The sequence below is a fragment of the Procambarus clarkii genome, chromosome 14, assembly GCF_040958095.1.
Source record: "Procambarus clarkii isolate CNS0578487 chromosome 14, FALCON_Pclarkii_2.0, whole genome shotgun sequence".
Lineage (NCBI taxonomy): Eukaryota > Metazoa > Arthropoda > Malacostraca > Decapoda > Cambaridae > Procambarus > Procambarus clarkii.
In genome coordinates, this window is record NC_091163.1 from 35,295,865 (window position 1) to 35,316,680 (window position 20,816).

Here is a 20,816-nt window from a genome sequence, read left to right on the forward strand (position 1 = left end):
CTGAATCTTGTGTATTTTTAATTCTGTAAATCCATCTGAATATAGCCTAAAATATACAATATACTGTATATCAATATAGGCAAGAATTCATGTAATGTGCATATACATCCAACTTTACAAAAACTACAATATGTAGTCTAGTCTCGCCAAATTTATTTTCTAGGTGGTGAAAGACTGCTATAGTGCGAGGTGTGTGGTGGAAACACTGAATGATTGCATTATTATACTTAGCACTAAGTTTACCAACTTGAGATCTTTTAAAACTCAAATTTGCACATCATACTCACTAATTTTAATTTGTCCATGTTGGCCTTCAGTATAGTTTCTGTGTTTTTATATGCAGCAAAAATAAGACGAGAAGCTTCTTGGTCAATACTTGATGCTAACTTCTGAGAGAACGGCCTCCGACCGACCTCTCGAGCCTCCTCTTCGGGGAAAGACACTTGGCCTATTACATCGCTGAATCCAAATGACCTTACCTGTAAGGAAGTATGAAACTTGATTTACATTATGCAAGCTGGTGTCATTTATATATAAACTTGCCACATTCGAAGGTGCGAATGAAACGTAAAGGCTGAGCAAATTCATAGGAAAAATAAATTGTGCAGACAATGAGTCACAATAACGTGGCTGAAGATATGATGACCAGACCAGAAAATGAAGAGACAATGGTCGAGGGGGGACAGAAACGTCTTAGGTAACTTGGGTAATTACTTGATAATGGTCCAGGACGGACTGAAATGTCGTCGTCTCTTCATCTTCTGGTGTGTGGTTTGGTACTCAAAAATAAATCATATTCGTGTGCACATGTTCATTACCCAATATGTAGTGACAGTTCAAGTGATTAGTCAGATTTGAATAAAACTCCAGTAAAGAATGAATTAATTGATGCAGCATTGCTCTTATTAACTGCTTAACTGTGAAACGGTAAACGTGTTCTTACATTCTTTACTGTTGTTGATAACTCGTGTATACAATGATCATTATGAGGGCTAGAACCGAGCCTTGAGACCTTGCTAGTTCACCTGCCCAGCAGGACCAATCGAGGCTAGCAGAGCAGAAACAACAACTGATGAGGGATGTTGAGTGAGGTAAAGGGCAGGCACAGGATAAACACCACAAGGCTTCCAGCTAACTGTTACTGTGCCGAACTGGCCCAGCAGGCTGTGGGGAAGGAAACCCTGAAGCAGTGACTGGCATGCCAAAACCCATGTTACAAGCAATACATGACACCAACTGCCACAACAATAAGGGAAACACCTGTCCAGCTGCATCACACACAAAATGGGGGACCCCACCCAACCTCAAAAATGCCACACCAAAGGAACCCAAACAAACACAGCTGACTCCATACACAGTTTCAAATGTAGATATGATAGAGCCCAGTAGGCTCAGGAATCTGTACACCAGTTGATTGACAGTTCAGAGGCGGGACCAAAGAGCCAGAGCTCAACCCCCGCAAGCACAATTAGGTGAGTACCACTTGCAAGATGACCGCCACTGCCCGGAGCAGCAATGGAAAGCTAATCCACAAAGAAATGCTGCAAAGTAAGGAGAGAACCAATCCAGGGGCCGGATTCAGGAAGGTACTTACGAAGGTTTTTCCTCTTAGCTAAGAACGAATTCCTTCTTAGCGCCTTCGTGGCGGCTACGTCCGTATTCAAAGAACTACCCTAAGTGGAAAAATCTTCGTAAGTTCATTCCGGGATTTAAGTGTGGTTTCGACCACTCGTAGCTTTACGTAAACTGGATACAAGTCATTTTTTCTCTACTACATAACACTGGGATCGATTTATGATATTGGAACATGACCAAAACATTATAGCTGGTGAATCTAGGAGAGTAATCCTTCGTGTTAGTTATATATGCATTCTCTGCTTGAAACTTGAAGTAAATATGTGTTTGATGATAATAGAATTAGTTTTATAATAGCAAGATATTATACCAGTAGTTATTAAGTAAATAAACACTGGTGAACATGAAATATGAGAGAAGGTGATGAGCCCTGCCTGATGGGATCATTTACTATCACCAAATGCCCCTGTTCACCTAGTAGTAAGGGTGTACCTTAGCTATACATACCCATTTCTAATTTATTTAGTTTGGTTTTATTTTTAAATTAAATCTGGGTGAGACATAAAATAAAAATATGCTGCACAAATGATGTTAGGTAAGGAAAAGGGTAAAAATGTCAAAAACTTTATTCATTGAATACTTAAAACTATAATTATGACTATATAGATTATTAAAAAAGAGAGAGGGAAGTAGGGGTCCAAGACCTCTTCCTGTTATACAATTTGGGTGTGGAACAAGTAATTATCAAAAGAAGGCACCATGCCGGGAAGGCTATGTAGCAGTGAGGCAGCTACTTATTTGAGAAATGCTTATTTTATTTACCTTATAAGCTGAGGCAACTTATTTTATTTGAGGAATACTCAGCTGATTCCTCTACATTTAGCATGGAACAAATTTGTGTCCAAGACCTCTTCCTGTTACTCAATTTGGCTGTGTGTAACCAAACTAGAAGTGCTCTACAAATCAAGGGACCCAGAATGTGGAATGACCTCCCGAATCATGTCAACGGCTGTACCTCTCTCCACCAGTTTAAGAGTTAAACCAAGTACTGCCTAATTAACTCCATGTAACCTAACTTACCTCCTAAATGTCAACCCATGTCTTGCTATTTTTTAAACAACGCTGTTCACCAACATGTGCAATTGCTGATTTATGCTATGTTAACCCCCTTTTTGTATTTTTTATTCCTTCTTTCAACACAATTTATACCTAATCCCGATTACTATTAAGTTTTAGTCTGTTTTTTTCCCCCCACACCTTGCCCGAAATGCTAGAGTATTAGTGGCTTTAGGTATTGTATGTACTAGCTCTGCCTATAAATCCAACATTATGTTTGTAAATCAACTGTATGTACTTTTCCTGAATAAAATGTATTTATTATTTATTTTTTAATCAGTAAGTATTAAAAGAAGGCACCAAGCTGGGAAGGCTATGTAGCACCATTGTGTGTAACAATAAACCAAATTTTTTTAACAAATAATGCACCTGTATGGGAAAACAAATCCTGTCAGCTGTAAAAATATTGATGCAGTTATTTAAATGAAAAATATAATGAAAGAAATATTACTGGTTTATTTTTTCCTATCTTTTTGTACTGTACAGTATATCCAAGGAAGTGAAAAATTGAGACATAATGCACAATTTAATGAATGATTAGCATGGATTAGCAGTTCAAAAGAAATATGACTTGTATTACATATCAACATGAGATCTTAATGATCCATGGTCAACATGATTTAATAAGGATAATACAGTACTGTATTTGTAATAATACAAACTATAATTTAAAATCTTTATTACTGATTTTTTTTATTAAGAAGATTAGGTATACACAGCAATGTGCTGCTACCCTATTCTATATGGAATATTACACAGTGTAGATAAAAAACTAGCTATAAGTTTATCTAATACTCCCATCTCACAGGATGGTTAGACATACTGTACATGGAATCAATTTAGAAAATACCAGCCTCAATACAAAAAACAAATCAACTCTGACTAAACAACTCTAAGCAATTTTCACAAGAGGTAAGCACTGAATCATGGAAACATTATATTATAATTACTCTTACCAGTTTCTACAAAACTCCTCTCAAACAATGTATTTTTAAACATGTTTAGGTATACACAGCAATGTGCTGCTTCCCTATTCTGTCTAAAGGACCACACAGTGTAGATCAAAAACCAGCTACAAGCTCACCTCACAGGATGGCCAGTCATACATGGAATTAGGAGAGAACAAAATACTTAATGCTGATCTATTAGCCTCCACTGGCAAAATCTGGGTGCAGCACAAGAATATCTTCCAATATTCCTGAGTGTATGAAGTAATTACAGAGCTCAAAATACCTCATACCATTTGGTATGAAGTCACTGATAACAGGACAATCACAGATATAGTGTTGGAGAGTATGTTCTCTCAAGTAGGACTGAAAACAGATGTTTTTTTTCCACCAAGAGGGCTATAAACCCATGGAACCGCCTACCCGCTGAAGCCGTAAATGCCAAATTCCAGCTAAAAAATATAATTAAGACAATTGGCGGGCCCTTCAACAAGCCGCCGGCTTTCTGTCCTCTTCGAGGTCACTAGATAGTTAGTGGCCCTTGGGTAAATTCAGTAAATATATACAATAATTGTCAGCGCATCTTCCGAGCAACAAGGACAGCTACACAGTATCTCTTAGAATTACGTAGGTAAACAACAAATGTAACATATTTGTTTACTACAATGTCGGTGCTGGCTGTAGAAGTTGAAAAAACATTGTTTTACTTCGAAATATACTAATTTTATAAGAAAATTTGACGTAAATAGGAGGCAGTAGAGCTGCGATAAGCCAGCGCTAAATCTTCAATATGAAGAATGTTGCTGCTCTCTGATTGGCCAAACGAAACACAGGAGTGACCTCTATCGGCACGCAGGTGAACCAACAATTTTTCTTCCTAAGTATACCTTATTGAATCGCACCTAAGCATCTTCTTAGGGCGCACTTAGGAACCTTCGTAGCAAACCCACTTACGAAGAAATACACAGAGCTTCCTGAATCTAGGTCCAGGAGCACAGAAGCATGCTCTCTAATACAAGGCAGGAGAGGGAAAGGTGCACCCGTTAATGACAACAGGCTCTAACTGGGCGGAGTGAGCTCATGACCCAACTCAGATGAACAAGGAGGAACTCCTCTGAGGAGCCTGGAAATGGATGACTAAATTCAAGCAAAAAGTTGGCAGTACCATCTGTCGAGTGTGAGCACTCTAGCCATCTCTGCCACAGGACCAGGCAGAGGCCTCAACTAGGAAGAACCCAGAGTGCATGACCATAATATAAGCAGCTCTGGTGTGCAAATACATGAAACTGTGACAGGGTTTAGTGGGGAACCAGGTTGGTTGGAGAGGCAATTTAACCATCATGTTAAAGGGCAAATGATGCATGTTCAAGCCAATCGAAAAAGTGTGATGACTGCCTGACCAAGTACCAGCTGGGATGGGCAAGACAAAGCATCCAGCAGACCCTTAGAAAGTCTGCAATCAGCTAAGAGAGGCAATAAAATAGATAGAGTAAATTTTGTCAACAGTAGAACTCAACCAAGAGAGAACCGTGTAGGCCTGCCAAGAGTGGCCTAGGGAAGCCAAAGCTTGAGAAAGTGACTCAGCTAGGTCACAGAAGAGACCAGCAGGACATAGGACCCTATACAACTGCAGCCAAACCACAGGCTGCAAAGACAGGCTCACAATAGAGTGGGAAAGACATCATAATCTAATTAGGCAAGCTAGACCAAAAGCACAAGGAACAGGCAACAAGTTGCAACAAGTACAAGAAGTTGCCCAAAGAAGTCAGCCAGAATGGGCTGCTCAGCCATACAGGAAGAACTAGTAGTGCAAACATAACACAACTCTCAAGAAGGCTACAAGCAGCAACAAGACACCCTTAGCCCCTTAACTGCTCAACACATCAATAGCTGTGGGTAGTAACTGTCACGGAATTGCGCACCACAGCTATTGGTGTGTTGGAGTACCATGCAAGATTTAAAAGTCCCGCGGCTACACAGGGTTTACATCAGCTTCCTCAGGGCTCTCGTAACCTTCCCCCATCTTGAAAAAAAATCCTGAGTCCCTCACTTTCCTTCTAGGGCCTTAGTAAGAAAATGAGGACCAGTGCTTGACCATTATCATCCAGTGTCTGAATGTTTAGGGGCAGCCATAGAGGAGACACTAAACTTTTAGCAGCAGCAAATGAGTGATTACCATGTATATATTTGAGGCAAAATGTGTACTATATTCAATTTTAAGATTTAGGCATATATGTATACATAAATTATTATGAATAAGTATGTAGTTGTCTGTATATCTATACAGACCCTGGAAGACCCCTCTTCCAGGGTCTTTGAGTAAAAACCAGCTTCTGGTACCTGGGCTACATGGTCTCCCTGGCGTGGCATCTTTTGATAATTACTTACTTCTGGTTCCAGGTCTCATAGGCCTGGTACAATTTCTTAGGCCTGGCTACACCAAAGAATAAACTGCAGGGAGCAACTGAGGAGGCCTATCGGAGGAAAGGTTTCTTTCAAACCCAGAATGGGACAATGTGATCTGGATTTTGGAAGGTCCTGTGCTGCACTTGTCGCTCACAGAATTTAACGTGCAAACCAAAACTTCACAAAGAGATACCAATCAATCATATTATATCAGAAAATAGCCACAAAACTTAATATGTATATTTTATTACTAAATATTTCTGACTATTTAATTCACAATGTTATTCTCATGGCTGATGCCTCCCCACTACATGAGTGGGGAATGGGTAATGATACTGAATGAATAAACAAACAAAATGAAAGTTCTAACCTGGGCATAAGCCATTTTTGTGACCTTTTCAAGATCGTTTTGTGCTCCTGTCGTCACCCTGTTGAACACCAGAGACTCTGCAACACGACCGCCCAGAGCCATGCACATTCTTTCAAATATCTGCAATGAATAATTAGTAAAAATTTATTTTGTGAAAAAATTTTGGGAACTGTACATAATCAAATTTTCTCTTATAAAAGTCAATAACACAGCTGTGATTGTAATCAAATGTCCCTTCCTGAGCAGCACCTAGGTAGCTTTCCTTAGCATGTACTCCAAGGCAAAAAGATCCATCTGAGAGATTGAGCATTTTCTACTGTATATCCATAAAAAAAGGCTCTGTCCACCTCCACCATTGCTGAAACTGTGGCTGTATGTGAACATGTCTGACGCCCTCTTCAGTGAGGACCGTGTTGAGGATTAGAGCTTGAAAGTTCAGGAGTGAAGCAGGATAATCACCCTCTGAAAAGAATGAACCAGTAGAAAGTAACCCACATTGAGGCTGAAGGCCAAACCACACTGGAGAGGATTATGCTAAAGCATCATCCAGAGCACTGCTAAGTCACCATATAGTGTGCCAGTTTGCACTGGGCGAGAGCATACAATATAGCCCCAATCTGGAAGACCTGGCTCTGACCAGGAGACTAGACCCCCCAGGATGGGTCAAAAAGCAACCAAGGTTCCTCCTTGGAAACCTTGGACATGGGGGTCTTCAGTTCTCCCCTGTCCTCGGTGGGTTCCCGTTTGTTCTCTTCCCAGACTGGGTCTCTCTGCCTTTGCAGTCTGTTCTCTCTCTATTTTTCCTCTGCATTCTTGCTTGATCTTAGGACTGTCTCTTTTCGCCTTGCGGGTGACCTCTTGGTTTCTCTGGCTCTGCAGGCCACCCCTTTGCTTGGCCTTTTTCTTTCATTTCGAAAACTGGTTTGATTTCATAGGTAATTCTTGATTCCTTCAGCTTGTTCGAGTTCTCTCAGAATTTTGATGCAGCACATGGTTCTCTTTTTTGGAGGATCTGCTTCACACTATGAGTTCTTCCTTGGCCTCTGGTCCTCGGTAAGCTTTTAATGACTGAAAAGAGCCTGGTGTAACTTGAGAGGTGTGGGGGTAACAGGGAGTCATCTCGGAACCCTCCCACAAAATAGAAAATGTTTAGTGGGTTTAGATTTTGATGAGTAATATCAGGCACTTTACACGTGATGTGCTGGGCTGACTTATTATAACAAGAACATAACAAAATTATTTGTTTTTTAAATATTTGTATGTACAAAGAAAATTAATTTATATATTATTTATACTGTATGTACAAACATAGGGATGTGTTATATAATTTATTTTAAAACAAGATGCAACAAATAATAAAAAAATAAAAAATATTTGAGAGAATGGATGACAAGTCTGGAGATGGTGTTTGCAATCTACTTGTAAGAAAACACTTATATTTACCTGTTCCTGAGTGTAGAGCTTCTGATCCTTAGGAACATACTGAGCAAACCCTAGTGCCTGGTTAGTTCTGGGCACGATGGTAACCTTGAGCAGTGAGTCGGTGTGCTCCAGCAGCCAGCCAAGCAGGGCGTGACCAGACTCGTGATACGCAACAACTACACGATCCTCTGGAGACAGTGCCTGGGGGACAATGTTACACTCTTAAAGCTGTTAAATACTACATGGCCAACCAATCGTCACAAACATGTGCACAAACATCTTAAAACAAAGCATTTTAAGATACAAGCCTGAACGATGACATCAAAAGAACATGATTTATCCGAGGAAATCTTGAGGGTCTCGATGGGAGGGAACCTACACCCCTGGTGGGTGTTGATGGGAGGGACTACACCCTTGGCAGGTGTTGATGGGAGGGAACCTACACCCCTGGTGGGTGTTGAGGGGAGGGAACCTACACCCCTGGTGGGTGTTGAGGGGAGGGAACCTACACCCCTGGTGGGTGTTGATGGGAGGGAACCTACACCCCTGGTGGGTGTTGATGGGAGGGAACCTACACCCCTGGTGGGTGTTGATGGGGTGGAGCCTACACCCCTGGTGGGTGTTGATGGGAGGGACTACACCCTTGGCAGGTGTTGATGGAAGGGAACCTACACCCCTGGTGGGTGTTGATGGGAGGGAACCTACACCCCTGGTGGGTGTTGAGGGGAGGGAACCTACACCCCTGGTGGGTGTTGAGGGGAGGGAACCTACACCCCTGGTGGGTGTTGATGGGAGGGAACCTACACCCCTGGTGGGTGTTGATGGGAGGGAACCTACACCCCTGGTGGGTGTTGATGGGGTGGAGCCTACACCCCTGGTGGGTGTTGATGGGAGGGACTACACCCTTGGCAGGTGTTGATGGAAGGGAACCTACACCCCTGGTGGGTGTTGATGGGAGGGAACCTACACCCCTGGTGGGTGTTGAGGGGAGGGAACCTACACCCCTGGTGGGTGTTGATGGGAGGGAACCTACACCCCTGGTGGGTGTTGATGGGAGGGAACCTACACCCCTGGTGGGTGTTGATGGGAGGGAACCTACACCCCTGGTGGGTGTTGATGGGAGGGAACCTACACCCCTGGTGGGTGTTGATGGAAGGGAACCTACACCCCTGGTGGGTGTTGATGGGATGGAACCTACACCCCTGGTGGGTGTTGATGGGAGGGAACCTACACCCCTGGTGGGTGTTGATGGAAGGGAACCTACAAACCTGGTGGGTGTTGATGGAAGGGAACCTACACCCCTGGTGGGTGTTGATGGGAGGGAACCTACACCCCTGGTGGGTGTTGAGGGGAGGGAACCTACACCCCTGGTGGGTGTTGATGGGAGGGAACCTACACCCCTGGTGGGTGTTGATGGGAGGGAACCTACACCCCTGGTGGGTGTTGATGGGAGGGAACCTACACCCCTGGTGGGTGTTGATGGTGAGGGAACCTACACCCCTGGTGGGTGTTGATGGAAGGGAACCTACACCCCTGGTGGGTGTTGATGGGAGGGAACCTACACCCCTGGTGGGTGTTGATGGGAGGGAACCTACACCCCTGGTGGGTGTTGATGGGAGGGAACCTACACCCCTGGTGGGTGTTGATGGTGAGGGAACCTACACCCCTGGTGGGTGTTGATGGTGAGGGAACCTACACCCCTGGTGGGTGTTGATGGGAGGGAACCTACACCCCTGGTGGGTGTTGATGGGAGGGAACCTACACCCCTGGTGGGTGTTGATGGAAGGGAACCTACACCCCTGGTGGGTGTTGATGGTGAGGGAACCTACACCCCTGGTGGGTGTTGATGGTGAGGGAACCTACACCCCTGGTGGGTGTTGATGGGAGGGAACCTACACCCCTGGTGGGTGTTGATGGGAGGGAACCTACACCCCTGGTGGGTGTTGATGGAAGGGAACCTACACCCCTGGTGGGTGTTGATGGTGAGGGAACCTACACCCCTGGTGGGTGTTGATGGTGAGGGAACCTACACCCCTGGTGGGTGTTGATGGGAGGGAACCTACACCCCTGGTGGGTGTTGATGGGAGGGAACCTACACCCCTGGTGGGTGTTGATGGAAGGGAACCTACACCCCTGGTGGGTGTTGATGGTGAGGGAACCTACACCCCTGGTGGGTGTTGAGGGGAGGGAACCTACACCCCTGGTGGGTGTTGATGGGAGGGAACCTACACCCCTGGTGGGTGTTGATGGAAGGGAACCTACACCCCTGGTGGGTGTTGATGGAAGGGAACCTACACCCCTGGTGGGTGTTGATGGGAGGGAACCTACACCCCTGGTGGGTGTTGATGGTGAGGGAACCTACACCCAGGAGGGAACCTACACCCCTGGTGGGTGTTGATGGTGAGGGAACCTACACCCCTGGTGGGTGTTGATGGGAGGGAACCTACACCCCTGGTGGGTGTTGATGGGGTGGAACCTACACCCCTGGTGGGTGTTGATGGTGAGGGAACCTACACCCAGGAGGGAACCTACACCCCTGGTGGGTGTTGATGGTGAGGGAACCTACACCCCTGGTGGGTGTTGATGGTGAGGGAACCTACACCCCTGGTGGGTGTTGATGGGAGGGAACCTACACCCCTGGTGGGTGTTGATGGTGAGGGAACCTACACCCCTGGTGGGTGTTGATGGGAGAGAACCTACACCCCTGGTGGGTGTTGATGGTGAGGGAACCTACACCCCTGGTGGGTGTTGATGGGAGGGAACCTACACCCCTGGTGGGTGTTGATGGGAGGGAACCTACACCCCTGGTGGGTGTTGATGGAAGGGAACCTACACCCCTGGTGGGTGTTGATGGTGAGGGAACCTACACCCCTGGTGGGTGTTGATGGTGAGGGAACCTACACCCCTGGTGGGTGTTGATGGTGAGGGAACCTACACCCCTGGTGGGTGTTGATGGGAGGGAACCTACACCCCTGGTGGGTGTTGATGGGAGGGAACCTACACCCCTGGTGGGTGTTGATGGGAGGGAACCTACACCCCTGGTGGGTGTTGATGGTGAGGGAACCTACACCCCTGGTGGGTGTTGATGGTGAGGGAACCTACACCCCTGGTGGGTGTTGATGGGAGGGAACCTACACCCCTGGTGGGTGTTGATGGGAGGGAACCTACACCCCTGGTGGGTGTTGATGGTGAGGGAACCTACACCCCTGGTGGGTGTTGATGGAAGGGAACCTACACCCCTGGTGGGTGTTGATGGGGTGGAACCTACACCCCTGGTGGGTGTTGATGGTGAGGGAACCTACACCCAGGAGGGAACCTACACCCCTGGTGGGTGTTGATGGTGAGGGAACCTACACCCCTGGTGGGTGTTGATGGGAGGGAACCTACACCCCTGGTGGGTGTTGATGGTGAGGGAACCTACACCCCTGGTGGGTGTTGATGGGAGAGAACCTACACCCCTGGTGGGTGTTGATGGTGAGGGAACCTACACCCCTGGTGGGTGTTGATGGGAGGGAACCTACACCCCTGGTGGGTGTTGATGGTGAGGGAACCTACACCCCTGGTGGGTGTTGATGGAAGGGAACCTACACCCCTGGTGGGTGTTGATGGTGAGGGAACCTACACCCCTGGTGGGTGTTGATGGAAGGGAACCTACACCCCTGGTGGGTGTTGATGGAAGGGAACCTACACCCCTGGTGGGTGTTGAGGGGAGGGAACCTACACCCCTGGTGGGTGTTGATGGGAGGGAACCTACACCCCTGGTGGGTGTTGATGAGAGGGAACCTACACCCCTGGTGGGTGTTGATGGGATGGAACCTACACCCCTGGTGGGTGTTGATGGTGAGGGAACCTACACCCCTGGTGGGTGTTGATGGGAGGGAACCTACACCCCTGGTGGGTGTTGATGGAAGGGAACCTACACCCCTGGTGGGTGTTGATGGTGAGGGAACCTACACCCCTGGTGGGTGTTGATGGGAGGGAACCTACACCCCTGGTGGGTGTTGATGGGATGGAACCTACACCCCTGGTGGGTGTTGAGGGGAGGGAACCTACACCCCTGGTGGGTGTTGATGGTCAGGGAACCTACACCCAGGAGGGAACCTACACCCCTGGTGGGTGTTGATGGGAGGGAACCTACACCCCTGGTGGGTGTTGATGGGAGGGAACCTACACCCCTGGTGGGTGTTGATGGGAGGGAACCTACACCCCTGGTGGGTGTTGATGGGAGGGAACCTACACCCCTGGTGGGTGTTGATGGGAGGGAACCTACACCCCTGGTGGGTGTTGATGGGAGGGAACCTACACCCCTGGTGGGTGTTGATGGGAGGGAACCTACACCCCTGGTGGGTGTTGATGGGAGGGAACCTACACCCCTGGTGAGTATCTGGGAAGTCGAGGGGTGCATGACTGATTCCATTGCATTGTATCAATACTTTCTCAAGTCTCTGCTTTTATCAATTCACCTGAGATCGCTTCTCTGTACCACCAACAACTCGTTCGACAGCGTACTCCAGGTCGAGGCCAGCTACCACCTTCTTGCCGTACCTGGCTGCGTGTAGTGCTGCTTCATTCACAACGTTTGCTATATCAGCACCTGCAGATCAAATTAATCTTTTAGTTATTAAAATTGTCCTCACTTTTAAGTTCAATTCCCATCTAACCACTCTAACTCATAGTATGTCTCACGGAGACTTCAATAATTTGTTCCGCTTTCACACGGAATCTTTCCATTAAAATTGATAAACATTCTCAATTATTAATAATCTTTTGAATTAACATTTTATAATAATTGCTGAAGAAATCAAATCAACAATTAATGTCTCACATACACAAAACAGTTATTAATTACTTCTACAAATAAAATTGCATAAATAAATTAGCACTATTCTCTTTGGACACCCCTCGTGTCCACTTTTTTTCTCTCCTGTTCTAGCTTTGGACACTGCTCGCATCCAATACAAAAAATATTTGTATAAAATTCATTTTCTATCCGATCGACTTCGGCATAGTTTCAAAATAAGCGCCTTTAGAGTGCACATAATTTGATATCAACATGAAAGATGTAACACAAAACTTGATGTCAAAACACTTGAAAAATTATAAATACATTTTTGGTCGAAAATGTTAAAATATTTGTTAAAATTCTATTTATTGTGCTATTATTATGGGACTAGTTTTAAAATATGCACCTTTATATTGTGAACAATTTGATACCAAACGAGCGATGTGACTGAAAATTGATGTTATCAAACTGAACGAGTATACACATTAGGTTGAGGGTGTGATAATTGGTTCTCGTTCACGGGTAAGTTTAGGCTTTGCTAAGGAAGTCACGCTGGGCTTTTGGATAATATATGCATATACAACTACAGGGGATTTAATTGCGAACACATTGATACCAAAACGAACGACGTAGCACGAGAATTAAGGTGAGAAACCTGAAACGAGTATACACATTTTACTGATTTTGTGCGCTCACGGGTAACTTTTCCCGATTTTAGGCTTTGCTGTGGGGATATCCTTACCTTATATCATCTCCAGGCAATTGGAACATATGGGCCAATTGCTCTCAAATGATTGTAGCAGTGCATGATGTGAGGTGAACCAATAGGTAAAATTTGACTATCTTATAAGTTATAAGATAAGAATTATTATTATTGTAACGTCTCTCGAGAAATGCTTGACAACACCTGAATCGCCAAACAAAACTTTGAAAGCATGCAACAAGGTACAGTACTTAACAGCTTCCCTTCACCACTAACAGGTGGCAGCCCAGTGACCGAGCCCCACCAAGGTGAATATGTCCTCAAGAGTAGGGTGGTTAACTACCGACACGGAAAGGCAGGCAGGCTAGCACCCAAAAAAATCCCAAAGAGGAAAGTGGCAGATCAAAATCCTTCATAAAGTCCACAGATTCCGCACAGCATGGTTTCAGCGGCGATAACATGTCAACCAGCAAGAGAAGCGATAAAGTGTCTTTAGCTAGACCCAACTCAACGAGTAGGCAAGGCAGAGCAAGTTTAGGTTACTCAGAAGGTGCTCCATGTCCTGACAGGAAAGTCTCAACAACACCACCAGCTAGAGATGATCTTGCAGCCACAGCAAGGCTAATCATAGGAAAGAGAGCGAGGTTGTCCTGTGTTTCAGACTAACAATAGGTAAGTGAATGACATTGGAGCCAGACCTTGCCAACAGATAATGTCCAAATTGTTGGTTAGCAGATACAGTAATCATGATGACTGGAGGCAAGCCAGAGCCTGAATATGTCGGGTGAAGATGCTGGGTGCCAATAGAAGCCCAAATTGGAAAGAGTCCAAAAGTGGTAACAGAGGTGCTCCAGCCACTCACTGAAATATGAGTGGATTGGAACATGTCAGTAAGTTCCCCATAGATCCAGAAAAGCAATCCTTATCAAATCTGACAATACCAATATTTTGACCCATATACAGTAGATACTACTGCTTTTTCCAAAACCAATAGATCGGCACATCTCTAGAGGCTACATATGATTAGTACATTATGTGATAAAATGTACTTTCATTAAACACTCACCACTGAACCCTAGTGTGAGAGACGCCATACGTCGAGAATAATGATTTGCGGGTTTTTCAAGAACTATACTCTTCAGGTGATGCTCAAAGATCTCTCGACGTTCTTCTAAATTTGGCAGATCCATCAAGATGTGTCGATCAAACCTTCCTGGTCGCAGTAATGCCTAAAACAAGATAAAAAGTATTATACAACATATGGTACATAAATACTGTTTAACATTAGGAAATTAAATAAATTTAACAGTATTAGGAAATTAAATAAATATAATAATGAGGAAAATAAATAAAACATTTTAAAATTAAATATACAATGCAGTCAAAAATAATTAAACTCTTGATGGAAGGAAATATGCCAGTGACCAGCATCACCCCTCAGCATGAAGAATAGGAAATATAGTAATATCCCCAAAAAACAAACAAACAAACACACACACACACACACACACACACACACACACACACACACACACACACACACACATGGACAAAGGAAGAACTGGATGACAAACGAGAGGGCCTCATAATGGTCATGAGAGATATTATTGTACAAGCAGATAAAGATAAATCACGACTGTTGATACTGGGGGACTTCAACTTTAGAGCAATAGACTGGGAGGCCTATGAAGCAAGAACGGAGGACTTTTGGACATGCAGATTTGTGAACCTCATTCTGGAGACATTCTTGTATCAACACATAAAGCAAGCCACAAGAATGAGGGAAGGAGATATACCGTCAGTACTGGATCTAGTATTCACCAGGAAAGAAGAAGAGATTTTTGACATCCAGTACCTTCCTCCCTTGGGAAAGAGTGATCACGTCCTGTTAGACATTAAATATGCTTTAAGATATCATCTAGAAGAAAATGGGGACATTGAAACAGTTGATAAACTCGATTTAAAGAGAGGCAACTATGGGGAACTTCGAAATTTTTTTAATGAGTGTAATTGGACAGAATTGTTGCTAGGCAGGGAAGTAAATGAAATGTATGCCAAATTTTTAAAACTATACGAGGAAGGCACACAAACATTCATACCAAAACAGAGATGCAGGACCAGAAAACAGGATTGGTTCGACAGAAATTGTGAGAGGGCAAGAGACCAAAAGACACAAAAATGGAATCAGTATAGGAAGAGGCCAAACCCCCAAACATACCAGCGATACAAAGAAGCGAGAAACAATTATACAGCAGTAAGGAGAGAGGCAGAAAGAAATTTTGAAAAAGGGATAGCAGATAAATGTAAAACAGAACCGGGCCTATTCTACAAATTCATAAACAACAAATTGCAGGTAAAGGATAATATCCAGAGGTTGAAAATGGGAAACAGATTCACGGAAAATGAAAAGGAAATGTGTGAAACATTAAATGAAAAGTTCCAAAGTGTGTTTGTACAAAATGAAATCTTCAGAGAACCAGACACAATAAGAATTCCAGAGAACAACATAGAGCGGATAGAGGTGTCTAGAGATGAAGTGGAAAATATGCTAAAGGAGCTCAGTAAGAACAAAGCAGCTGGCCCAGATGGCGTTTCACCATGGGTTCTGAGAGAATGTGCATCTGAGCTCAGCATTCCACTTCACCTGATCTTTCAGGCATCCCTGTGTACAGGAATCGTAGCAGACGTGTGGAAACAGGCTAACATAGTTCCAATCTACAAAAGTGGCAGCAGGGAAGACCCCCTCAATTATAGACCTGTATCATTGACAAGTGTAATAGTGAAAGTATTGGAAAAGCTAATCAAAACTAAATGGGTAGAACACCTGGAGAGAAATGATATAATATCAGACAGACAGTATGGTTTTCGATCAGGAAGATCCTGTGTATCGAATTTACTGTTTCTATGATCGGGCCACAGAGATATTACAGGAAAGAGATGGCTGGGTTGACTGCATCTATCTGGACCTAAAAAAGGCTTTCGACAGAGTTCCACATAAGAGGTTGTTCTGGAAACTGGAAAATATTGGAGGGGTGACAGGTAAGCTTCTATCATGGATGAAAAATTTTCTGACTGATAGAAAAATGAGGGCAGTAATCAGAGGCAATGTATCGGAATGGAGAAATGTCACAAGTGGAGTACCACAGGGTTCAGTTCTTGCACCAGTGATGTTTATTGTGTACATAAATGATCTACCAGTTGGTATACAGAATTATATGAACATGTTTGCTGATGATGCTAAGATAATAGGAAGGATAAGAAATTTAGATGATTGTCATGCCCTTCAAGAAGACCTGGACAAAATAAGTATATGGAGCACCACTTGGCAAATGGAATTTAATGTTAATAAATGTCATGTTATGGAATGTGGAATAGGAGAACATAGACCCCACACAACCTATATATTATGTGAGAAATCTTTAAAGAATTCTGATAAAGAAAGAGATCTAGGAGTGGTTCTAGATAGAAAACTATCACCTGAGGACCACATAAAGAATATTGTGCAAGGAGCCTATGCAATGCTTTCTAACTTCAGAATTGCATTTAAATACATGGATGGCAATATACTAAAGAAATTGTTCATGACTTTTGTTAGGCCAAAGCTAGAATATGCAGCGGTTGTGTGGTGCCCATATCTTAAGAAGCACATCAACAAACTGGAAAAGGTGCAAAGACATGCTACTAAGTGGCTCCCAGAACTGAAGGGCAAGAGCTACGAGGAGAGGTTAGAAGCATTAAATATGCCAAAACTAGAAGACAGAAGAAAAAGAGGTGATATGATCACTACGTACAAAATAGTAACAGGAATTGATAAAATCGACAGGGAAGACTTCCTGAGACCTGGAACTTCAAGAACAAGAGGTCATAGATTTAAACTAGCTAAACACAGATGCCGAAGAAATATAAGAAAATTCACCTTTGCAAATAGAGTGGTAGACGGTTGGAACAAGTTAAGTGAGAAGGTGGTGGAGGCCAAGACCGTCAGTAGTTTCAAAGCGTTATATGACAAAGAGTGCTGGGAAGACGGGACACCACGAGCGTAGCTCTCATCCTGTAACTACACTTAGGTAATTACACACACACACACACAACAATCTCTCAGGTATTTGTCTGTTAAGTTCCACCAGAATGTGACATTCTACCAGCAAATGTCATATATTAACTTTTACACTGTTCAGAGTGCTATCTGTGATTTCCTCCTGCGGTCAAATTGTCATATGTGATTGACCCATACGGATTTTATATACATTGATCATTGTGTATTTTATATATGTTGATCTTTATGGGTTCTGTATATCTTTTTTTATCTTAATCTTTTTCTTGGTTCTTGATCGTTATACATCGATCCTTAAAGGATCAACATTGATATTATGAGTTTCTAAGGGATTTCAATACTTTTTCATGCACATCTGGATGTGGGACTTTTAAATACTTAGCAGTTTAAGGGTTAAGAGTGTCACGGTAAAATCTCTAGGAAGAGATTCAGCCTGCTCCATTATCACCTATTCTACCCATACCACATCTATATATTCAAGTACTGCAGCAACAACAACAACAACAACTACAGTACTTCCAGATGTCTAGACAGTACTACCAGTCTCCCCCTTTCACCACTACCCGTCACTCCACCTCACACCTGGGTCATCATCTGCACGGCCGTTGTCATCTATATATAGGGTTGCCTAGCCCACTGCAGTTCAGATTACTCCTGAGTGCTCTTGATGAGTAGACTTGTTGACATACCCCGGTATGGTAAGAGCTATACAGCTATTCAGTCCATGTACACTAGAAGGTATAAGACTGGAAACTTACTTTGTCAAGTATATCAAGACGGTTTGTCGAGGACAAAAGAACAACACCTTCTTTTGATCCAATGCCATCCATCTCCACTAAAAGTTGATTTAATGTTTGTTCAGATTCACCCGATCCACCGTCGAAACCACTGAGATTACTCGAGCGCTGCCGCCCGATAGCATCAAGTTCATCAATGTACACGATACACGGAGCCCGTTTCCTTGCTTCTTTGAACAAGTCCCTGAAATAGACAATTTAAAGAAAAAAATAACAATTCACAAGGTTACTTAAGAGTTTTGAGATGCAATAAATGTAACTAAAGCGAATAGCCTTCCATGGTGTGTAAAGAACTCGACAGTTTGTACATTGAACACATGGAAGTCAACAAGTCCATGCAAAACCTAAACAAAATTTAACTTATCACATAAATATACACACCTTAACTAATTATCACAGCTCTGCGATAATGATGACCATCACGGGTTTTGACCCAAGGCTATTTTTTTTTCCCCAAAGTCTGTGAAGGATATTCAGTCTTGATCTAAATTCTCACCATCACACACTTTCTAAGCGGTGATATCAATATGATACAACTCGTTCTTCAAAACATACAGAACACAGTTTCATTACACAGAATGGAAAGCATGATCTGAGGTATGATTACTACGACTACATGCACTCCTCTGTCCTTGTTTGCCACCATCTTTATAACTAAGGCTTTATCCTTAGACCTTATTGATAATTCTCTTGCATTTTCATGATGGCCACTAACAACAATCTCGCAGGTGATTTTAGCATCACCACTTTCCTTCTGGGGTTTTCAGGGCTTCAGCTCCTTGGTGCTCTTCTCTTGTAGCCCCATGAGTTGTACCCGCACAACTCAACAAGTACACACACCAGTATTTACAAGTAGTTCCCAGAAACACAGTATACAGCTTAACAGTAGGTTATTAAAGAAAACTTACCTGCTAATAAACTGGGTGCTTGATTTACTCTAGACTGGCGTCAGCAAACCTATTATTGCACTAATGAGACATGATACGTCTCGCTAATCGATCTCAGCACGCTCATAACACTGTCTTTACAAACAGTCATTAACACAGCTTTCCTAACACTGCTGGTATGCAAAGTTACACATGAGCACAATAACAGTCTCCGTGGTGTAGTGGTAAGACACTCGCCTGGCGTTCCGCGAGCGCTATGTCATGGGTTCGTATCCTGGCCGGGGAGGATTTACTGGGCGCAATTCCTTAACTGTAGCCTCTGTTTAACGCAACAGTAAAATGTGTACTTGGATGAAAAAACGATTCTTCGCGGCAGGGGATCGTATTCCAGGGACCTAGGATTAAGGACTTGCCCGAAACGCTACGCGTACTAGTGGCTGTACAAGAATGTAACAACTCTTGTATATATCTCAAAAAAAAAAAAAAAAAAAAAAAAAAAAAAAAAAAAAAAAAAAAAACCAACATGCACAATAAATCAACAATGGTACTGTCAATAGGACAGGCAATAATTATGCACAATAATCAACTCACAAATTGTGTGCAATAATTTCAAAGCGTTATATGACAAAGAGTGCTGGGAAAACGGGACACAACAAGTGAAGCTCTCATCCTGTAACTACACTTAGGTAATTACACTTGAGTAATTACAAATGTCAGCAGATTGTTGAGATGAAAGAGAAGTTTCTTCCATCTCTTGGTCCAACAGGCTGCTGCTTGCAGCTACAAGCAACAGCCTGTTGGATTAAGTTATCACAAGTTGAGCATGGCCCCAGGCTGGGATCGGGAAGTAGACGAACTCCCGAGACCCCTTCTAGGCAAGATCCAGGTAAGCTGCAGCAGACAGTAGTTGGAGTTGACAGCAGGTGGTAGCTGTGGTAGCTACACGTGGTGGGTCAAGCAGTAGGACACAAAGCTACCGCTGCCAAGTGTATTTACTGTATACACGTTAGGCTTCTATCGAAGTCCCCACCCTCCCCCCCCCCAGGTCGAATTACTGACCCCACTCAGGATGCAACCCCACAACAAGCTGATTAACTCCTGGGTTCCTACTTACTTCTAGGTGAACAGGGGAATTAGGCGATAGAAATTGCACCCAACTATTTCTGTCCCACCCGGGATTCGAACCCGGAATTCTCAATCATGAGTCGAAAGCGAACCCGACTACTACTGGGACCCTAAACTCTATACAGTACAGTATACCCTATTCTCTATTTAGCTTATTTATATGCTGCCAGAATTAAAATATTCTGTTGAAAAACTTCAATCTTAAGAACAGATACAAAAATTTGTAACAATTATACCTTTTGCTGAGAATGTCACAGTACCTTGGCTGAAAACACATGAGTGACAACATTTCAGGATGGGCTGAAATGTTGTCTCTTTCCTATGTTTCCATATGTGTAAGTTGGGTTATTTAATTATACCTCATCTATTTTGAGACATTGTAAAATGCATACCTGACTCTCGCAGCACCAAGCCCGCCAATCATCTCTGTGAACTCGGAACCATTCATGGCTAAGAAAGGCACGAGCCCCTCCGTAGCCACGGCCTTGGCCAGCAGAGTTTTACCACAGCCCGGAGGACCCAGCAAGAGAGCGCCTTTTGGAACCTATCATATCAGAAACAAGTGGAATGAGAGATGAAATACTGCAACAGTATTCAGACATGGAAATATGGATAATAAAGGTAAAAATAA

At 43.7% G+C, this 20,816-nt stretch overlaps 1 protein-coding gene across 3 annotated transcripts in view; it reads right to left on the reverse strand.

Moving 5' to 3' along the window:
* Positions 1–20,816, reverse strand: part of Spg7 (SPG7 matrix AAA peptidase subunit, paraplegin) — a 53,670-nt gene that overhangs the window by 3,199 nt on the left and 29,655 nt on the right. For all 3 annotated transcript variants that reach the window (XM_069324462.1, XM_045762081.2, XM_045762071.2), the window contains exons 8-14: positions 20,578–20,729; positions 18,135–18,357; positions 14,389–14,551; positions 12,300–12,430; positions 7,858–8,037; positions 6,415–6,534; positions 288–479 (exon numbers count right to left, since the gene is read on the reverse strand). In XM_069324462.1, the coding sequence (XP_069180563.1) occupies positions 288–479; positions 6,415–6,534; positions 7,858–8,037; positions 12,300–12,430; positions 14,389–14,551; positions 18,135–18,357; positions 20,578–20,729 (1,161 nt within the window). The remainder of the gene's footprint in view (positions 1–287; positions 480–6,414; positions 6,535–7,857; positions 8,038–12,299; positions 12,431–14,388; positions 14,552–18,134; positions 18,358–20,577; positions 20,730–20,816) is intronic.